The 18534-nt window shown below is 40.5% G+C and overlaps 1 protein-coding gene across 5 annotated transcripts in view; it reads right to left on the bottom strand.

The window, feature by feature from the left end:
• Positions 1 to 18534, bottom strand: part of DYM (dymeclin) — a 260359-nt gene that overhangs the window by 203615 nt on the left and 38210 nt on the right. For all 5 annotated transcript variants that reach the window (XM_080684272.1, XM_080684270.1, XM_080684273.1 and 2 more), the window contains 2 exons: positions 9657 to 9750; positions 8198 to 8328 (listed from right to left, as the gene is read on the bottom strand). In XM_080684272.1, the coding sequence (XP_080540398.1) occupies positions 8198 to 8328; positions 9657 to 9750 (225 nt within the window). The remainder of the gene's footprint in view (positions 1 to 8197; positions 8329 to 9656; positions 9751 to 18534) is intronic.

Raw genomic sequence — 18534 nt, 5'->3', positions numbered from 1 at the left:
CCCCCTTCAACTACTGGCACGCTGCCCAGAGTGCCACCATTGGCTTCCTTCTCCTCGTCTCGCTCCCTATGATCTCCTTTATCAGTCATCATTTGTATGCCGGCGATTCCTATAGTTTTCCTCTTGTCTCTCCACTGAACTGCATCTTTATATCCAATTGTCTGCGGGCCATCTCCACCTTCAGGGGTGGGCAAACTTTTTGACTCGAGGGCCACAATGGGTTCTTAAACTGGACCGGAGAGCCGGAACAAAAGCATGGATGGAGTGTTTGTGTGAACTAATATAAATTCAAAGTAAAGGAGCGGAGGGGAGAGCAAGAGAACCGGATAGAACAGCCGGATCCGGCCCGCGGGCCATAGTTTGCCCACGGCTGACCTAGATGCATCACCAGTACTCAAGCTCAATACATTCAAAACTGAACTCATTTGTCCCAACACTTCAAATCCATGTACTTGTTCTTTATTCTCCTTTTTGGTGGCTACATCAGTTAACCCAAACCCAAAACACAAACTATTCTCTCTGTTATTCATCTCAAGGTCCTATCAATTACAGTCACCTCTCTGTTATTTACTCTTTTTTCATTTCCTGTCATGCCTTCGTTCATTATTGCATGCTCTCAGTTCAGTTAAACAAGTTTATTAAATTAAAACTCCTGAACTTCTTTAAACCTTCCTACAAAGGAAGAGATTTGTAAGTTCATTTATTATAGAGATTAATCTAATTCTGTGCCTACCATATAGTATTCCTATAAATTGACTCCTCTCCAATCCAAACTCCAGATTATCAGAGAGACCTAACTACAGTCCATCCTTTCATTCTCCTGCCTTAGACCTTTATTATTGCTTTAGGCTGATTATGCATCAGAAAGAACTCCAAGCTCAAAGTACAGCATACCAGACCCTTCGAGATACAGGCCCTGCATCCCTTTCTACCTTTATCTCCCACCATTATTCCTTTCACAATTTATATTCCAGCGATACCAAACTACCTGCTACATGCCACTTTATGCCTCCTCAGTAACATTCTGCCTGGAATGCTCTCCAACAATAAAAATCTAATTTTTTTAAAGAGCCAATCTTTATCTACCTGAACCATCCTAAATCTTTATTTCCTCCATAAAACACAACTCTTTTTCCTCCCCTTGAACAAAAATAATCATCTAGGCTGCATCTATGCCTTGTTCATATGTCTTTCACTGCATAATTTGGTTACATTGTATCATAATTTCTCTCTACATGTAAGCAGGCTTCTATTGGACTCTGTATTTCTCAAGGATGATGACTAAGAGCTTGGCATGTGATGTATACTCAATACATGTTTGCTCAACTGAACCCAGCTGTCTAAGTATAAATCTAATGGTTATTTCCAAAGCATCAAAGCACTTGGAGTCTCGAAAAAATTTAGCAATTCTTTTTTCTAGACCACAATCACCTTAGTGGTCAGGAATTATGAAGAAACCCCTTCCTGCCTTGCCATAAATAGAACTGGCTCAGTAACCCTCTGAGAGGTGAGTGCCAAGCTTAAAGAGAACATTAAGTCACAATGAACACACCAATCAAGGCTAAGAAGAATACACAGCAAGAATCAAGTTCAATAACCACATTAAATCTCACTCTAAAAGAGGTAGGCTTATTAGCTCAATGAGAGAAGAAAGTAAAACAAGGAAATAAGTAACATTTGTCTCTGAGGCTACACAATAAGTGGATCTAACTAAAATCCTCCTCATTGTCAAAGCTGTCCAACATAACCCACGTGAATTAACAACCTATTCCAACAAGCTCATTTGCTGACATATAATACATATTCAATATATGTTTGTTAAACCATCATTCCCTGACTCATCCTACAGAATGTATTGACCCAGACCCAAGAAGAACATCTAAAATCTTCACTGATTCCTTACAGAACATTTCAGACCAAATGAATTGGACAGTTTAATAACATGCCTTTATTTAGCCAAGCAGCCAGCAGTGTTTTAATTACAGAAGGTGCAGAAACAAGCACTCAGGACCCACAGATGGTGCCTGATTGTTCTATTTTCCTTCCAGGGGTGTAAACACAGATTTTTAAATCTTAATATGGTGACAAGAACTCTCTATCCAGTTCTATGTGCCATCCAAATCATGACCTTGGTCAAGTTTACAGCTGGGTCAATTAAGGAATATATTCACAGCTTTGTTATCAATTTAACATAATAATGAAAATAATTTTTAAAAATTTCATACACGTAAAATGTAACATATCAAGGCCAAAGCTCTAACAAAACAAAAGACAAGAATAAAGAATTTCCAGCTGAAATCTGACAACTTCCATTTACTTTAAGAAAGTCCTGCAGAATACTATATGCTTGTTTCTGAGCTAATCTAGAAGCAAATAATTGCATATCAAGTGAAGAGTGATGAGATTTGACTGCTTACCAGGTTTGACATCAAGCAAAAGTCACTCATACTGCATTATTTTCCAAGCAAGTATTTATATCATTCAGCTTTCATATGAGGATAAATATCTTTCTTAGTTCCAATAAAAATAAGTAAATATAAAGTCACCTGCCAGAAATTATAGTAACTCACTCATGCATTTCAAGAAAGATGATCTTGAAAGTCCTTGAAATCTGAATGACCCAGTAAACTGAGGTTCTTTGAGCAAAGGACTGCAGAGATTCAGTATGTTTATTGTACTGTGAAGTTTACAACCCAGTTTTATCTCTTTAAGAGTTTTAAATTGCCCTACAGCTGCAGTCAAATATTTCAGTAGTTTAAATCTTAGCTTCTGAATAAAATAGCTAATATTTGAGAACTCTACCCTTGAAGAGGCATTGTGTTATTTCATTCTCTTTATCCCACATTAATCCTGATAACTATTAAGATGTAGGTATGATTATCATCCTTTTACAAATGAAGAATCAAGGCCCAGAGATATTAATTTACTTATAGTAAGGGGTAGAGTCCAGATTTGAACCCAAATCTAGACTCCCAAAAAAAGGAAAAGAAAAAAAAAAACAACCTAATAAATTATTTTTTTCTATTTTTCTATTTTTTATCTTTATTGTTGAGAGTATTACAGATGTCCCCCTGCCCCCCACCCAATTGTCCTGCTCCACCCAGTGCCTGCCCTGCCCCTGTCCTTCACCACCCTATTGTCCATGTCCAAGGGCAATGAATATATGCATAACCATTCTTTGGTTAATCTCTTCCCATCCCCTTCCCCTCTGAGATTCATCAGTCTGCTCCATGTTTCCATTATTTTTAAAGACCTGCTATTATACCAAGTTGGGGGGGAAACCCAGTCAACCATCCCATGTTTCACTGAAGACCCTAAATACAAACCCCATGGTAAGTGAGAAATATGAACCACACTAGGGAAGAAATCTGAAATACCACATATTAGTTTACACATCCAGGTGATATATTATACATTTACCAACGCATACTGGAAGTCCTTGACTTAAATATCCAATTTGGAAGTAATTTCAAACAATGAATAAATATGAACTATTATTATCAGTATTATGCAGAACTGAAATCTCACCCCTATCCCTAGGGTTCTCTCCCTCTAAAGCCCTAAACCCGCATCTCTGATCTCTACGAGCGTCACCAGAGGAAGAAGCAAGAAAGACAAGGTGATATCTGTGATCCTAACAGCTCCGATAATCCATACCTGAAACTAAGCTTCAGTTCCTATTCTTCCTGTTCGGCACCCGGTACCAAATGCTAACATACCACGCTCTCATTTTGGCCTTAGGGAGTGGACCAGAGCATAGCAGAATAATGTCATAATCAAATGTCTTCCATCAGAGTGGGAGGGGAGAGAGCGCAAAACGAGTTTTAAAAACCACTCACTTGAAGAAGAGAAAAAACAGTGCTGGTGGAAAACAAAGAAGTGGCCAGAAAAAAGAAACACATGGGTCATTTAAATCAGTTTACATGTAATTATTTAAAAATATACAGCCCTAACTGTTTTGGCTCAATGGGTAGAGCGTCGGCCTGCGGACTTAAAGGTCCTGGGTTTGATTCCAGTCAAGGGCACATGCCCTGGTTGTGGGCTCGATCCCCAGTGGGGGGTGTGCAGGAGGCAGCCAATCAATGATTCTCTCTCATCATTGATGTTTCTCTCTCTCTCTCCCTCTTCTTCCTCTCTGAAATCAATAAAAATATATTTAAAAAATATATATTTAAAAAAAATATATTAACAGATGAGAGTTAATCTTTGTTGTTTTCTTTACATTAGTAAAGTCAAGCTGTTATTTCTCAATGCTGCCCAATACCACACTGTGCCAAATACAAGCACTGAAAAACTCAATCAGGAAATAACAGAGCTATATTCCAAAAACAGGTGAATAATGAGCCTGAAAAATTTAGAGCAAAAATGGAAGACACATGGCTAGATTACACATACTATAAATATATTCAGAAAACCATTGTGAAGCTAATATTGGAATTACTATTCTGTATTAAAAATCATATTTAAACTTCTAATTAGCAAATTCAAATATGCCTGTAAATATTCTTCATAACTTAACGAAAAGCAAATGGACTTCCTCTTTCCTAAAAATAACATTGTCTGCTTTGAACACACCTGGTACTTCCAACTCCTAAGCTTTTCCAGGGTTCTGAGGCAAGAACTGGCTTTTTTCTAGTGTTCTCCAACCCCGAAGGCATTTAGCTTTCAGTTTTCACTGATCAGTTGGGTTCACCATTACTCAATTTTCCAACTTGCAAAATGTTGTTAACATTGTATCCCCCTTTCCTCCTCTTAAACTGAGTAATGAGTACATGACTTTTTATAAGTCCCTTACTGATTTTATTGGGGTTTCAGGAGAAAGCAAAAATAAACAGGTATGTTGAATTCACTATGCTTAAGAACAAGCCCCACAAAATAATTTCTTGAAATAAATTTATATGGAACTCTTTTACGCCAAGGAAATGTAGTTAAGCAAGCCTTTTCCTTGGACTTGACAAGCCCCTAGTCTCTCTTCTCTCCACAAAGCTGTGTTAACAGGTTACTACGCTCCGCAGGCCCACATACCCTGCTCTCCCAGCTCTCAGCAAATGACCTGCCTGTCTTCCCCTCAGTATGCTCTCACAATGCAAACCTGTGCTCTCTCCCTGTGCTACTGACCCCAGTGGCCTCCTCTTTGCACCATCCTTTCACCTTATCTCCTCCCACCCGCCCCCCCCCCCTTTTTTTTGCTTCTATTTTCAGTCTCTCAATTGAGAATAGTTGTTTATTCTCAACTTTGGGCAACTGTTTGCAGATGGTTCTCTACTTGTCATTTCACCCTTCAAACTACCTGTACTACTGTATATTATCTATCCCTAAACAGTCCTTCACACACCTAATTCAGATATTCGCTGATAAATGGATGTTTCCAGCTACTGCAAGGTTCCATATTTTCCAACTCAACAGTATCTGTGCATCATACTTTCAAAAACTGTAAAAAGACATTGGCAAAAAATATAAAGAAGACTTTACTATGTGGTAAGAAGTCTCAAACTAACATAATGTAAGGCTAAGATGAAAATAATTACATATGTCAAAAACAGCAAGTCTTCAACCTTAAAAAGATATTTACTGGATTTAACTGGTGGACCAACAGGAAACTCAACTGTAAATAAAACGAACAAAATGAAAAGAGCATGTATAAAAGTCTGAATTGCTAACTGTATAAAAGAGGACAGTCTGTCAGCACAGATAGAATCACCCAATTATCAGACCTTACAGACGGCTCTTTTAATGACACAACCATCTTGACAATGTGGCCATGGCTGGAAAAGTGTCATTTTTACACTGTGTCTACCTTAGGCCACCCAGAATGTGGCCTAAGGTAGACACATGCTTCTCCAACTTGAAGATGAGCAGGGAGTGCAGGTACAGAGAGGGTACCCCAGGAAGACATTTGGCCCCCAAACCAACACAGTGTAGCTCTCAAGTGCATCAATTTACTCAATGTTACGTAATGAAAAATACTTTTATATGTAAACTAGAGGCCTGGTGCACGAATTCGTTTATGGGTGGGCTCCCTTGGCCTGGCCGGTGATTGGGGCCAATCGAGGCCGTCTCGCCCAGCCCTGATCAGAGCCGGCCGGCCAGAGGAAGGGACTGCAGGAGTTTGGCCAGCCGGGGGAGGTTGGCTGTGGAAGCACACTGACCACCAGGAGGCAGCTCCTGCATTGAGCATCTGCCCCCTGGTGGTCAGTGCGCATCATAGCGATCAGTCGACCAGTTGTTCAGTCAACCGGTTGTAACTGTCACTTAGGCTTTTATATATATAGACTAGAGGCCCAGTGCACAAAATTCATGCACGGGTAGGGTACCTAGGCCTGGTCAGTGATCAGGGCTGATCTGTGGGGCAACCGGCAGGGTGATCGGAGGGCCCCTGCTGGCACCTGCCTTGGTTGGCCTGGCGCCACCAGCTCGCCAGCCCCGCCCCCTGCCGCCTCCGGTCAGGGCCTGTGGGCTGGGGGCAGCTTCTGCATTAAATGTCTGCCCCTTGGTGGTCAGTGTGCATCATAGCAACAGGTCATTCCACTGTTCGGTCGATTTGCAAATTAGGCTTTTATTATATAGGATAAGTGATACTGTGGTTAAATAAAAGTATAAAATATACACAATTTTATGACATAATACAAACAAAGTGTTAAGGTTACAAGTGCTGGTTGGACTATCCTCTTAGGCTCTCTGGGGATAAATATTCACTCCATTCTTACTGCTAACACTTCCTGCAAAGATTTACAACTCCCTAAGCCAGTGGTCGGCAAACTCATTAGTCAACAGAGCGGCAAACCACGGCTCATGAGCCGCATGTGGCTTGCGAACCGCGGTTTGCCGACCACTGCCCTAAGCGAACTATGTTTTGGCACTGTTGGTCCCACAAAGACAAAGCCTAGTGTTAACAAAACTAGCAAGACACAATTCTATTAAAAGCTCTAATTTTTTAAACATCCTATATAATAAAAACCTAATATGCAAATTGTCCCCTCAGGCAGTCGTTCAACCAGGAGACCTGGAGTTCGACTGCTCACTATGACGTGTGCTGACCACCAGGGGGCGGCACAGAACATGGCAGGCATTGGTGACATGGCACTGGCAGCAGTCAGCAGTGGAGGCGTTGCTGGCCCCAATGGACCCCAACGAGAGCGGGACAGCAGCAGGATGGTGGAGCAGGTGAGTGGGCAGCGTCAGGCCAAGGCAGGATGCCAGGCAGGGCTACGGGGCTGCGAGGTTGGGGGCGCAAGCTGGGGCCCAATCTCCACAGGCCACCCCGAGGGACCCCACCCATGCAGGAATTCATGCACCAGGCCTCTAGTAGTATATAGTTAACAAACTTGGAAGGCTGATTATCAAACTAGGAAATTAAACATATTCATGTCGTAAAACTCAAAATCAATGTAAAAACTCTAGGTAATAAGCAAGAACACCTAATGCAAGCAACGGTGTGTTTTAAAAAATAAACCCAAGAAATGCAAGACCAACACTGCCGTTGGCCTCAGAAAGAGAGGAGATAGCATGAAGGTTAGATGCAAAACACTGCATTCCCCATATTTCCTTTATTAACAATCCCATTCTCCCCTTTCACCTTCCCGGTTGTTGTTTTTAATGCTAAGGAATGAAATGCGAGCAACTGATCTTAAAAACTACAGGCAAAAAAATAAACCTGTCAGCAATATCAAGAGAAAATAGTAAACTTTTCCTGTAACTTCAGAAAAAGATGACATACATCAGCATCATAAAACTGTCCTTGAAAATGTTATTTCTGATCAAATAATCCCAAAGACATCCAGACTCAGAGACTGTTGTTATATCTACGAAAGTAACCTTTAATACTTACAAAATCTTCTGATTGGTTGTCTCACTTAATAATGCATTGCCCTAGTAATGATACTTAAACTGACATCTGTTTTCTGAAAAAAATACTTGTGATTTTTATTTTTATGTTTCATATGCATGAAATCAAAATAAATAAAAGTCTCAATCTTACTGGCTGCCTTATTCTAAAAAAAGGAAAAAAAAACAATGAGAGTCTTGGTTCTTTTAAATTAAATACAGGGGGGAAAAGAGTGACAGTGTCAGGTTATTTAAAAATAAAAATTATGAGAGGAACAATGGAATTTTCAAATTTTTAATTTATTCCTCAAATTTTGTGCTTATATGTTGTTACACATGTGATTCCCAGATCATCTTCAAAGGCAATACTTACTGTAACTGCCAGACTTTTCTTCATAAGTAAAATGAAGTTGTAATTCCTCTTCTGACATCTCACAGATGAACACTTTCAGCAAATAGCAAATAATAAACAAAGCATTGTTTGTCTGCCAAATGAAGATGTGACTGAAAAAGAAAAACCAAGGTCACATAAGAATCAATATTTAATCATGAGCACAATCAGTTTATTTCTAGTCAATGATTTCTTCATGATTGATCCATAGTTTTCCCTGTTGTATTTGTAATATTAGAATAATGTCCATATCTTTTAATGGCTCGTGATTTACGACACTGAACCAGTGAAATCTATTACAGTTTACTTCATATTTCATTCTATGTATTTTACATAGCAAGTCACCATAATAAAAATGTTATCCTTTAAGTAACCAACGGATGCAAAACATTGGGGGGTGAGGGCAGGTATGGGAGTGGGGGGGGGGGGGCAATGGTAAGATATGTACACATATAATACCTTAATAAAAAAAATTAAAAAAAAATGTTATCCTTTAGGCATGTCTGCTCTTTGTTCTTAACTTTATAGCTTTCCCACACCAGACAATTCAAAGAAAAGCTAAAATAATTAAAAATACATAGTACCATAAGGAGAATATATGCAAATACACAACCAAATTTTTAAAAATATATTTTATTGATTTTTTTTACAGGGAGGAAGGGAGAGGGATAGAGTGTTAGAAACATCGATGAGAGAGAAACATCAACCAGCTGCCTCCTGCACACTCCCCACTGGGTATGTGCCAGCAACCAAGGTACATGCCCTTGACCGGAATCAAACCTGGGACCCTTGAGTCCGCAGGCCGATGCTCTATCCACTGAGCCAAACCGGTTAGGGCCACAACCAAATTTTTAAATGGAGTATCACCAGTAGCACAGTACAATATTTGCTGTTTGTATTAATAACCGTGAACTCACAAGAAAAACTTTTGTGGGATTCAATATAATTTGCTTGGGAGCTGGGCAATGAACAATCTTTTAAGAGCTAACCAGAAAAAAAAAGGTATTAAAAAATGCTTGAGCACATAAAAGGTTAGCTTCCCATTGCATCTAATATAGAATTATAATACCTAATCTGAATCTTCTTTCATCTAATGAAAGAAATTAAGGAAACAGATGTGGAATGAAATAATACTCAAATTAAGTCATATGTCCAGCAGTAAAAATGGGGAATAATGACCTTTTTAGTAATAATTAGATCACTATTAATCTACTTAAATAATATATTTCTAAAGATTATCTAAAATGCTGAAAGCAGATTCCCGAATTCATCATCTCCCCCCAGTGACTTGGACAGCAAATTAAAACCTCTCTTTTACTTTTTTCCCTTCATAATAAGTATAATTCCTTGAATAGCTTTTAAAAGACCATAATCGATTTCTAAAAGATGAAAAATACTCCTTGATAAATATGAAAAGAACATGATTAATCAGGCAGCTTACTTCCGACATTCTGCTGAAAGTTTTAGTTCTTTGGTTCTAGAAAGGAAGACCTTAATCAATGCACCAAGGTTTCCTGTTCGAGGATTGTTTTCAACTGCAAGAGAAAGAAAGATTTTAAAAAGTTAAAATTAAGAACTAAAAGCAAAGTGAGTGTATCATAACACTTATAAAATCAAATGTCAAACTGAAGTTGCTCATGGATCAGCCTATTGTCAATAAGCAATGAGAAAAATTGCTGCTTGGTTGGAATTCTTTCTGAACAAAAAACGATGTACAAAATGCAAGTGCTAGAAACAGCAGGAGAAAATAGCCATCTTTTTTTTTTTTTTTTTTTTTTTTTTTTAAATATGTTTTATTGATTTTTTACAGAGAGGAAGGGAGAGGGATAGAGAGTTAGAAACATCGATGAGAGAGAAACATCGATCAGCTGCCTCCTGCACACCTCCCACTGGAGATGTGCCCGCAACCAAGGTACGTGCCCTTGACCGGAATCGAACCCGGGACCCTTCAGTCCGCAGGCTGACGCTCTATCCACCAAGCCAAACCGGTTTCGGCAGAAAATAGCCATCTTATCTGAGAATCAAAAATTGTAAAGAAAACATGTAACAGTTAATATACATACACAATTTACATACACACATCATTCTCTTTAGAAAAACAGATGCTTAGAAAGCTCAAAAATTGATCATCCATATCCCCAGTATATAGAATACTAGAGGCCCAGTGCATGAAACCAGTGCATGGAGGGATTCCCTCAGCCCAGCCTGTACCCTCTTCAATCGGGGACCCCTTGGGGAATGTCTGAAACCGGCAGTCAGACATCCCTCTCACAATCCGGGACCACTGGCTCGTAACTGCTCACCTGCCTGCCTGCCTGATCGTCCCTAACTGCACCCCCTGCCAGCCTGATCACCCCTAACCACCTCTGCCTGCCAGCCTGATCACCCCTAACTGCCCCCCCCCGGCAGCCTGGTCACCCCTTACTGCCCCCCTCTGCTGGCCTGGTCGCCCCCAACTGCCTCCCCCCACCCCACCAACCTGGTTGCCCCATGCAGCCTGCTGTTCAGTCGTTTGGTCGTCTCTCACTAAACCCCCTGCCGGCCTTGTTGCCCCACACAGCCTGCTGTTCAGTCGTTTGGTTGTCCCTCACTAACCCCCCTGCCGGCCTTGTGGCCCCACACAGCCTGCTGTTCAGCTGTTACTGTTACTGTGATGGTGTCCTGGACAATTTGCATATTCCTCTATTATTAGTATAGATAATAAACCATAAAGATAAAACTATTCAGATAATCACAAATTATTCTAATGAAAACGAAGACACATAAAGAAAGACACAGAATGTGGCCAGTGGGGCACTATCTGACCAGGCAAAATTTTCTTTAATTTTTTTTTTAAATAGATTTTATTGATATTTTACAGAGAGGAAGGGAGAGGAATAGAGAGCTAGAAACATCGATGAGAGAGAAACATCGATCAGCTGCCTCCTGCACACCTCCCACTTGGGATGTGCCCGCAACCAAGGTACATGCCCTTGACCGGAATCGAACCCGGGACCCTTCAGTCCACAGGCCAATGCTCTATCCACTGAGCCAAACCGGCCTCGGCTGACCAGGCAAAATTTTAAAGAATCTGTTTAAAAATTTTTTTTCAAGTTTAAAAGGTGAGTATTTCAGCAAAGCCAGCCTAGAGTTCAGAGAAGACTGTATTGAGAATGAGAAGATCTGGCTTCTAGATCCAAGTCTATAATAAGGGAATATTGAAACTCAGGCAAATTATTTACTTCTCCACCTCAGTTTTCTCATCTGGCAAAGAAACAACAGCTAATATATATTGAACAATACACTTAATGCTTTACATGCATTACCTACTCTAATCCTCAGAACTACATATGGCATAAGCACAAATATGACCTCCATTTTACAGAGCCTCCCCTGTAGGTTCCTGCTTGCTCAAGGACACGTCGTTATCTACTGGCTCAAATCCTTGGCCCTACACTATGCCAAACCAGCCCGTGTGATCAAGGAACTGGACTTAATGAAACTCTACAGTTCTATCAGGCTGCAGAGCAAGACATAGGCTATGATTAATTTTGTGTGTCAACTTGACTGGGCCACCGGATACCCAGGTATCCAGTTAACATTATTCCCGGTGTGTTGGGGAGAGGGTCTCTTCATTTGAATCGGTAGACTGAGTAAAGCAGATTGGCATCGCCATGGAAGGCCCACAGAGAAAAGTCAGAGAAAGACTGAATTCTTTCTATCTGTCTGACTGTTGAGCTGAAACATTGGTCTTCTTCCACCCTTAGATGGGACTCGCAACATTGGCTCCCCTAGTTCTCAGGCATTTGGACGTGGACTGGAAGTTATACCATTAACTTTCCTGGGTCCTCCAGCATGTACACCAGATCACGGGATTGCTCAGCTTTCATAGTCATGTGAGCCAATTTCTTATAATAAGTCTCATTTTATATATACCGGGTGTCTCAAAACATCCTATATAATAAAAGGGTAATATACAAATCAACAAAATGGTGGAACGACCTGTCGCTATGACATGCACTGACCACCAGGGGGCAGACATCCAATGCAGGAGCTGCCCCAGGTGGTGAGTGAGCTCCCACAGGGGGAGCACCGCTCAGCCACAAGCTGGGCTGACGGCTGGCAATCACAGCCATGGTGATGGGAACCTCCCCGCCTCCGCAGCAGCACTAAGGATATCCGACTGCAGCTTAGGCCTAAGCCGTCAGTCAGACATCTGCCAAGGGCTCCCTGACTGCTAAAGGGCATAGGCTGGGCTGAGGGGCCTTCCCCCCTAGTGCATGAATGTCGTGCACCGGGTCTCTAGTGTATACATATTTCAGCTGACAGCTCAATTTTGAAAATGAAATGTATTTTAATAAACACTGCCTTTATAATTATTCAAAGTATGTGCATACATTTTTGAGGGACAGCCTATATATATCCATCCATTCTATGGATTCTGTTTCCCTGGAAAACCCTGACTAATAAAGCATAGAGGCACAGAAAAATTCACCTTAGCCTGGCCTTCATGGCTCAGTGGTTGAGCGTCGACCAGGAGGTCACGGTTCAATTCCCAGTCAGGGCACATGCCTGAGTTGCGGGCTTGATCCCCAGTGTGGGGCATGCAGGAGGCAGCCAATCAATGATTCTCTCTCATCATTGATGCTTCTATCTCTCCCTCCCTCTCCCTTCCTTTCTGAAATCAATAAAAATATTTTTTAAAAAAAGAATTCATCTTAAGGGAGAGACTATTTAGTCAGACCTTCACTTTTCTGATGGAAGAAAAAGAAATCCAGAAAGGCTCTATGTTGGGCCCAAAGTCAACAACACGTTAGTGACAAATGCCCAGTCTTTCACTTTACCAATGGTTTTCAAACTGTGAGATTCCAGAGTTCTGGGGTATTTTTTCACTTTTGAAATACATCTTTAACTATTTTGAAAACCAGAAATGCAAACACACACATTGGCTTGTGCTGCCAGGAGAATTCATTTTTATGCAAATCTGAGAATTATGCTTTTGCTGCCATTTCTATGCATAGTATCTAAACTTCTGTCAAAGATATAAAAAGATGTAGTTCTCCAGAATTTTTTATCCAGGTCTGCACAATCACACTTTAAAAAATGTACATGGAAATAAGCACACCATTACAGCATACCTGCTCTGTGCCCACAACTGGCAAGTTAACTCGGTCTATCTACCAGGTATGTGTTCTTGCCACAGCCTGAGAGTCAACGCATGTAACTGTATAACTTTCTCATTATGACAGAAGTTGTAGTAGCTTGCTGTTACACGCATGGCTCATGGACTAGTGGCAACAGCATTGTCTGGGAGCTGCTGGAAGTGCAGAATCTCAGGTCCACCCTACACCTAATGAAGTTGACAGTGCTTTTCAAAGGTTAATGTACATTTAAAGTTTAAATCCTGAGTCTGCCCATGTGAAGTGTGACCTGAGACTCTGCATCGCTAACAGCCTCCCTGCTGCTGGCTGGAGAACCCCCACTCTGTGTGCTGTAAACTAGGGCAGGTTTGGCCCAGCTTTCATAACCAAGAATAGGTGCATGATTAGATATTAGACATTAGATATTGTTATAGTTTCTCTCTGAAACACAAATTTCCTACCTTCAGTCTTTGGGTTTAGTTTAATGAAAGAATATTATAAGATTTCAGGGTAAACTGTTTTTCTTTTAAAAAATAACCCAGTTACTGTCTGCAAGTGCGTCTTTGTGTAAATTAATATTATCTAGCTATTGTAAACCAAAACAAAATACTGAAACAAAGAGTTGAAGCTGATATAATTCAGAATCCCAACTTTACAATCTTGTTTATTCAACAGCCCCTTTATTACTGAATTAATTTATAATTGTTTTAATTTATAAATATCTAGCTACTAAAAAGCAAACTTGTCTATTGGAAAGAACAACCAAACTACTAGACTGATGTAATGAAAACTCTGTGTGCCTTTTTCAATCATTTGGCACGTATTTATTGAGCTCCTTATATGTATCAGCACTGTTTCAGGTATAAGAAAATACTTATCAACAGAATTCCCTCTATTTTTTTTATTTTTTTTATTTCAGAGAGGAAGGAAGAGGGAAAGAGAGATAGAAACATCAATGATGAGAATCACTGATTGGTTGCCTCCTGCATGCCCCACACTGGGGATCGACCCACAACCGGGGCATGTGCCCTGACCGGGAATCAAACCGTGACCTCCATGTGCCCTGACTGGGAATCAAACCGTGACCTCCATGTGCCCTGACCGGGAATCAAACAGTGACCTTCATGTGCCCTGACCAGGAATCAAACCGTGACTTCCTGGTTCCTAGGTCGACGCTCAACCACTGAGCCACGCTGGCTGGCTCCTTGTCTTAATAAAGCTGACATTCTAAGATAGTTAAGTTTCCACAGTACTCTTCTGGGCAAGATGCAAATGGGGCAATAAGTTAATACACTCAGTGATGTTTCAACAACAGGTATAATATTCCAAACTACCTCAATGGACTTGAACAGGATCAAACCTAGTTGGTAAAAATCAAATGTTATGTTAATGTTGAATGAGCTTCAGGAGCCAGAGTAGGAACAGGGACATCTGACAGGAAGGCAGAAAAGCATAATGGAACTACAGATCTGACCAGGTTCAAACCCCAGCTTCCCCCTGATTAGCTGTGTGACAAGTTACTTAACCTGGCAAGTTACTTAACCTCCCCACTCCTCAGTTTCCTCATCTGTGAAACTAGGATCATAGTACAATAACGCATTTGACTCTAGAGCTTAAACTTGCAGAAATCTATTAACTAACTTGGCCTTTTGTATAAAGAAGGCAATTCTCCATGTCTACAGGAGTTCAACCAAAGTCTGGGTAACACTCATGTAAGGGTATTATAAAGAGGATTTCCACCTGGAGAGAGAGGTTGAACTTCCTTCAGGCCCTGAAACAACCTTTCCCAATATCTCACTAAAATACCCATGAACCACAAGACCCAATAACCAATATAGAGGAAACACAGAGGACAGAAACATATTAACAATTCAATCAACAAAATCTACATTGTGGGAAACTCTACGACCCACTTTCTTTTTTAAAATTACTTTTTATTTTTTTAACTAGAGGCTCGGTGCATGAAATTCATGCACTGTGGGGGGGGGGGGCCTCGGCCCGGCCTGCATCCTCTTGCAGTCTGAGACCCCTCAGGGGATGTTCGCCTGCCATCTTAGGCCCACTTCCCGTGGGGAGCAGGCCTAAGCCAGCAGGCGGACATCCCTCTTGCAGTCCAGGACCCCTTGCTCCTTACCGCCCACCTGCTCGCTGCTCCTTACTGCTCAGCTCGCTGCTTCTTAGCGCTGACACAGAGGCGGGAGAGGCTCCCGCCACTGCCACTGTGCTCGCCAGCCATGAACCTGGCTTCTGGCTGAGCAGCACTCCCCGTAGGAACGCACTGACCACCAGGGGGCAGTTCCTGTATTGAGCGTCTGCCCCCTGGTGGTAAGTGCATATCATAGTAACCAGTCATTCGGCCAGTTGTCCTGCTGTTTGGTCGATTTGCATATTAGGCCTTTATTATATAGGATTACAGTTCACATTCAATATTATATTCGTTTCAGGTGTAGAGTATAGTGGTTAGACATTTATATAACTTACAAGGTGATCCCACCAATAAATTTAGTACCTGACACTACACGTAGTTATTACAATATTATTGACTATACTCCCTATGCTGTACTTTACATCCCCACCCACTTTCTTTAATAAATTGAGAGAGGAAAAAGGACACAAATGCAGGAAGAAACTACCTATGAGAAGAATCGTAAAAATATATCAACCAATATAATGTGAGGACCTTGTATTGCTCCAGGTTCAAACAAACAGACAATTAGAAATTTGAACACTCAATGAATATTTTACGATGTTAAAAATTGTTTTTTAATATAATAACGGTATTTATTTTCTTTAAAAAAATCCTTATTATGAGATACATAATAAAATATTTCTGGATGAAATGATATGATGTCTGAGGTTTGTATCATATTAATATGTGAAGACAGATGAATGATATGATGTCTGAGACTTGTGTCAAATTAATTACATGAGGATAAGTTTGTTGTCTGTGCACTTTTCTGTACATACGTCATACTTCAATAAACGAGTGAGGTATAAATGAAACATGATTGGCCATGAAAATGACTGAAACTGGAAGATGAGTATATGGGAGTTCATTATATTATTCTGTTTGCCTTTGGATGAGTGTAAAATAATTAAAAATAAAATACCCATGAGAACAAAAGATACAAGCTCACAAAAATGCTGAATCAGGATACAGTTCTTCTTTCAAAAAATAGGAAACAATTCCACTAACTACAAATTATATAAACCTGAACTACAGATGTGTTTGGTAACCATTAGCAAGCCTAACTGCCTGAAAGTACCTTTGAGGAACAAGTCTCCTTCTTACTATCTGCCCCAATCAGAAAATGTATGTGACTCCTCCAACATGGTAACTTTCTATACAGATTCAGAGGCTGCAACTCCCAGAAAATAACAGGCAACAAGAAGGAAACAAGCCAAACGCAGAGCAACTATGCCGGAGGGTAGAGGTAGGAAAAAAATGTTGATCCAGCTGTTGGATTTGGAGATTTTAGGATTCGCTCACACTCCAAAACCAAGGAGTGGAGACAATGGAAAGTCTCAGTTAAACCAAGCAAACGTGTACAAAACATGTTCTAGAAGTCAGGCTAGAACACAGCACCAGCCTACCTTCAAAGTAAAACAACAGATTCAGCAAGCACCTCTAGAAGCCTCACAGGAACAGGGCTAATATACATACCCTCCGGCAGCAAGCGCTGTGCCTCATGGGTACCCACTCTCTGCCTTCTCCCTGCTTTATTTTTCTGAAGAGTCATCATTAGATAAATATATGTATTTATTATGGTCTGGCTTCCCCGTTAAGATAGATTCATGAGGTCAGGGGTCAGTCTTTATTGCAGTCACTCACCCAGCTTATAGGATATAGGCTATAATATTATAGGTGCTCAATAAATATTTGCTGGTTTAATGAATAAGAAGAAAACAATAGTAATAACAAAATAAGGAACAGGATATGCTGAAACCTCAGCAGAGGAGCTGAATCAGAATTGGCAAAAAGAACTTTGGTACACAACCATCATTAGTGGAAAACAGGAAAATGAACCATCTATTTTTAAAAGGAACAGAAAGCACCTGGGAAAAATTAGTATAATGAAAAGAGAGCACTGACACATTAGAAAAACTAGATTGATTAAAAATGCAACAACTAAAAGATACATTAGAATCTTAAAAGACAAGAACTGTAATGTATAAACACTGAACCCAAAATATAAAAGAGGAATTACAAGAAAAGAACAGAGATGAAGAAAAAGAAGATGCAGAAGGCAAAGAGCAGAGATCCAACCTGAACCTCACAGGTGACGATGCCAAGTTGGAGGAGAAGAAACTAAAACAAGTAAAACCAAAGCCATAACTACAGAAAACTTCAGAATTGAAAAAGCTCCCAAAAATGCTTTTTAATAAACCAATAAAAAGACCTCATCAAATTACAGGCAAAATCATAAAGAAAAAAAGTACAATGAGGAACATTTAATCATCATGGTTACAGGGAAAACAGTCTTATGAACAAAGGAACAAAAAGAAATTTAGGTCTCCGACTTCCTCTCAGGTTAATACTAGATGCCACAAAGGAGCAGATGAACTCCTCCAGAGTTTTGAGGGAAATGCCAGTAAAGAAGTTTGTGTACAAGGAAGTTGTCTGTCATGCTCGACTGACTCCTGCATTGCCAACGGAAAACGAATCCAAGGAAGCCATTGGAAGCAGGCAAATGGAGAGTGAAACAACATAAACACATCAGCAGCTGCCTGGTGCTGAGGAGGCAGGATTTAAAGTGAACTCCTGCCCAATCAGAGGGCTTGGTTACTGCCTTGGACTTTCCATTGTCATCCTGAAGGGCCATACCTGAGAAGACCCACATCTCATGACTAACGGCCATCCCCCAGAACTCAGGAAAACTCAGAAATAGTAATAGGAGACCCAGAAGGAATGGAAGGAGAGAAAAAAATATCTGAAAAAGATGAGGGAAATAAAACCTCCCTGTATTTCTCAGTATTCCTATAAAAAAAGCCTTCGTCTCCTGGGTCAGCAAAACATACATGCTATGAAGTGAGAGAATGTCTGCTTTTACTTCTCCTAGAATCATTTCACATACCATCAGGATTAGAATTGTAGCCATGTGTTTAAAAGTTCCTTATCTCACTGAAAGCCAAGCAGTTACATCACAAGATAAGCACCTAAGCTGGCTCCAAAGGAGTAGGAGAGACTACAATATCATC

Source organism: Plecotus auritus, assembly GCF_963455305.1.
Source record: "Plecotus auritus genome assembly, chromosome: 8".
Taxonomy (NCBI): domain Eukaryota; kingdom Metazoa; phylum Chordata; class Mammalia; order Chiroptera; family Vespertilionidae; genus Plecotus; species Plecotus auritus.
The sequence above is the reverse complement of the archived record's forward strand: the minus strand, read 5'-3'. Positions and strand labels throughout refer to the sequence as shown.